This window comes from Culex pipiens, chromosome 1, assembly GCF_016801865.2.
Source record: "Culex pipiens pallens isolate TS chromosome 1, TS_CPP_V2, whole genome shotgun sequence".
NCBI lineage: Eukaryota > Metazoa > Arthropoda > Insecta > Diptera > Culicidae > Culex > Culex pipiens.
Window position 1 is genome coordinate 84,809,841 of NC_068937.1, and position 1,682 is coordinate 84,811,522.

General features: G+C 40.7%; 1 protein-coding gene across 1 annotated transcript; it reads left to right on the forward strand.

The window, feature by feature from the left end:
- The first annotated feature begins 698 nt into the window (after positions 1 to 698).
- Positions 699 to 1,682, forward strand: LOC120431386 (uncharacterized). Its single transcript, XM_039596517.2, has 2 exons — positions 699 to 909; positions 982 to 1,682. The coding sequence occupies exon 2, from the start codon at positions 984 to 986 to the stop codon at positions 1,461 to 1,463; it is 480 nt and encodes a 159-aa protein (XP_039452451.1). The 5' UTR covers positions 699 to 909; positions 982 to 983; the 3' UTR covers positions 1,464 to 1,682.

The following is a 1,682-nucleotide window of genomic DNA, read 5'->3' on the forward strand; positions in this document are numbered from 1 at the left end:
CACCCTTAGGTGGGTGGTGCCTTCCTCACATTCGTTGGAAAGTTCATACAATTACCTATCGAAAGATAGGTCGCATGATATATTTGGACAACGTTTTCATCAAAATATCTGGGATCCGGCCTCTAAAAAGTGTGTAAATAACACTTAAATGCTTATAACTTTTGATAGGGTTGCCAGATTTTCAATGTTTTGAACGCGTTAGAAAGGTCTTTTGATTACCTTTCCAACGACAGGTCGCATGATAGATCCGGACAACGTTTTCATCATAATATCTGAGATCCGGCTTCCAAAAAGTGCATAAACAACACTTAAGTGCCAATAACTTTTTATAGGGTTGTCAGATCTTCAATGTATTGGTTGCGTTGGAAAGTTCTTTTAAATACCTTTCTAAAAATGTATAACATGCCAGGTTTTCTTACAAAAACCACCCTTTTTACAATCTTCCGGACATTTGCTCAGAATTTGATTCTGAGTCGATAGGTATACACGATGGTCTAGGAGGTCTAATTGAGAAGTTCAGTTTTCGAGTGATTTTATCGATTTTATAGCCTTTCCCCAGTAAGGTGAAAAAGGCAAAACAATAACTACTTTATTTCCATTTTATGCCTGCAGTTTTTGTACTTTTTTTGTACAGTGCGCAGTTGCTTTGTTTTGGTTCCGTAACGAACAGCTGTTCTTTTCGTTCTTTTGTGCTGGAGCCGAAGTTGACATTTCCCTTTTGTTCTGGTGCCAAAGTTGACAGCTTGTGTTGGCTACGGGCGAGCTGCCTGTAGGGAGATATAGATGTCGCCCCCCTGGATTTAATTGACATGATTGTTTACCAATAGAAATATGAGTTGGGCTGAAGGGAAATTTGAATGTTCGTGAATATGCCCGAAAAAATCAATTTGGTGTAATAAAAAGCTAGAGGTAAAATACTACAACTTCCTTACTTCTTTTGCTAACATTATTTATAATCTTTTTTTTGCCTGTATTCCGCAGTAATGGAGCAACAAAAGCATCCTTTCAATCCGGATCAACGAAATTCAGTGCTCGAAAAAGCAAACCGCCGCAGTTTGCTACGTTCGGTAGCCTTGCAGGCGTGCCAGGAACAGGAACAAATTCCTCAAGTTCAACGACGACGCAAGTTTCTTGGCGTTCACGCCGGAAACCGGTCCGAGCAGCAAGCGCTCGCCAGGTACGCCATTCGACCGTGTCCACCGCGTTTTCGCGGGGAAAGCATCGGCGATGTCAGCTACGGCGCGTTCTATGATACCAATTTTCAAAAGTATCGCAACACCTTTTACGAATCATCGAGTTCCGGTGAGGTTGGCGTGGAGCAATCGGATGGACCGGAACGCCAGAGGGTAAAAGTGCCTGCGGTAGCAACAGCGGAGAAGGAACAAGAAAAGAAGCTACATTTCCAGGTGAAACCACATACGAGTATTGTAAAAAAGCTCGAGATCTTCGAAACCGATGACTGAATTCGGCGGTCGATTGTTGTCTGATCTGGTACAAGGTAAATTATTGGGCAATTATCGCATTTGTTTTGCTATCGCGTTGACAACTTATCAAACTTTATTATTTGAAATCATAAATCGAATGTAAAACAAATTTCAAATTATCCAAAACATAAATTTCAGGCTAAATTTTACCTAAATAAATTATAGGAAAAGTGCCAAAAAACTAGCCGATGATGATGA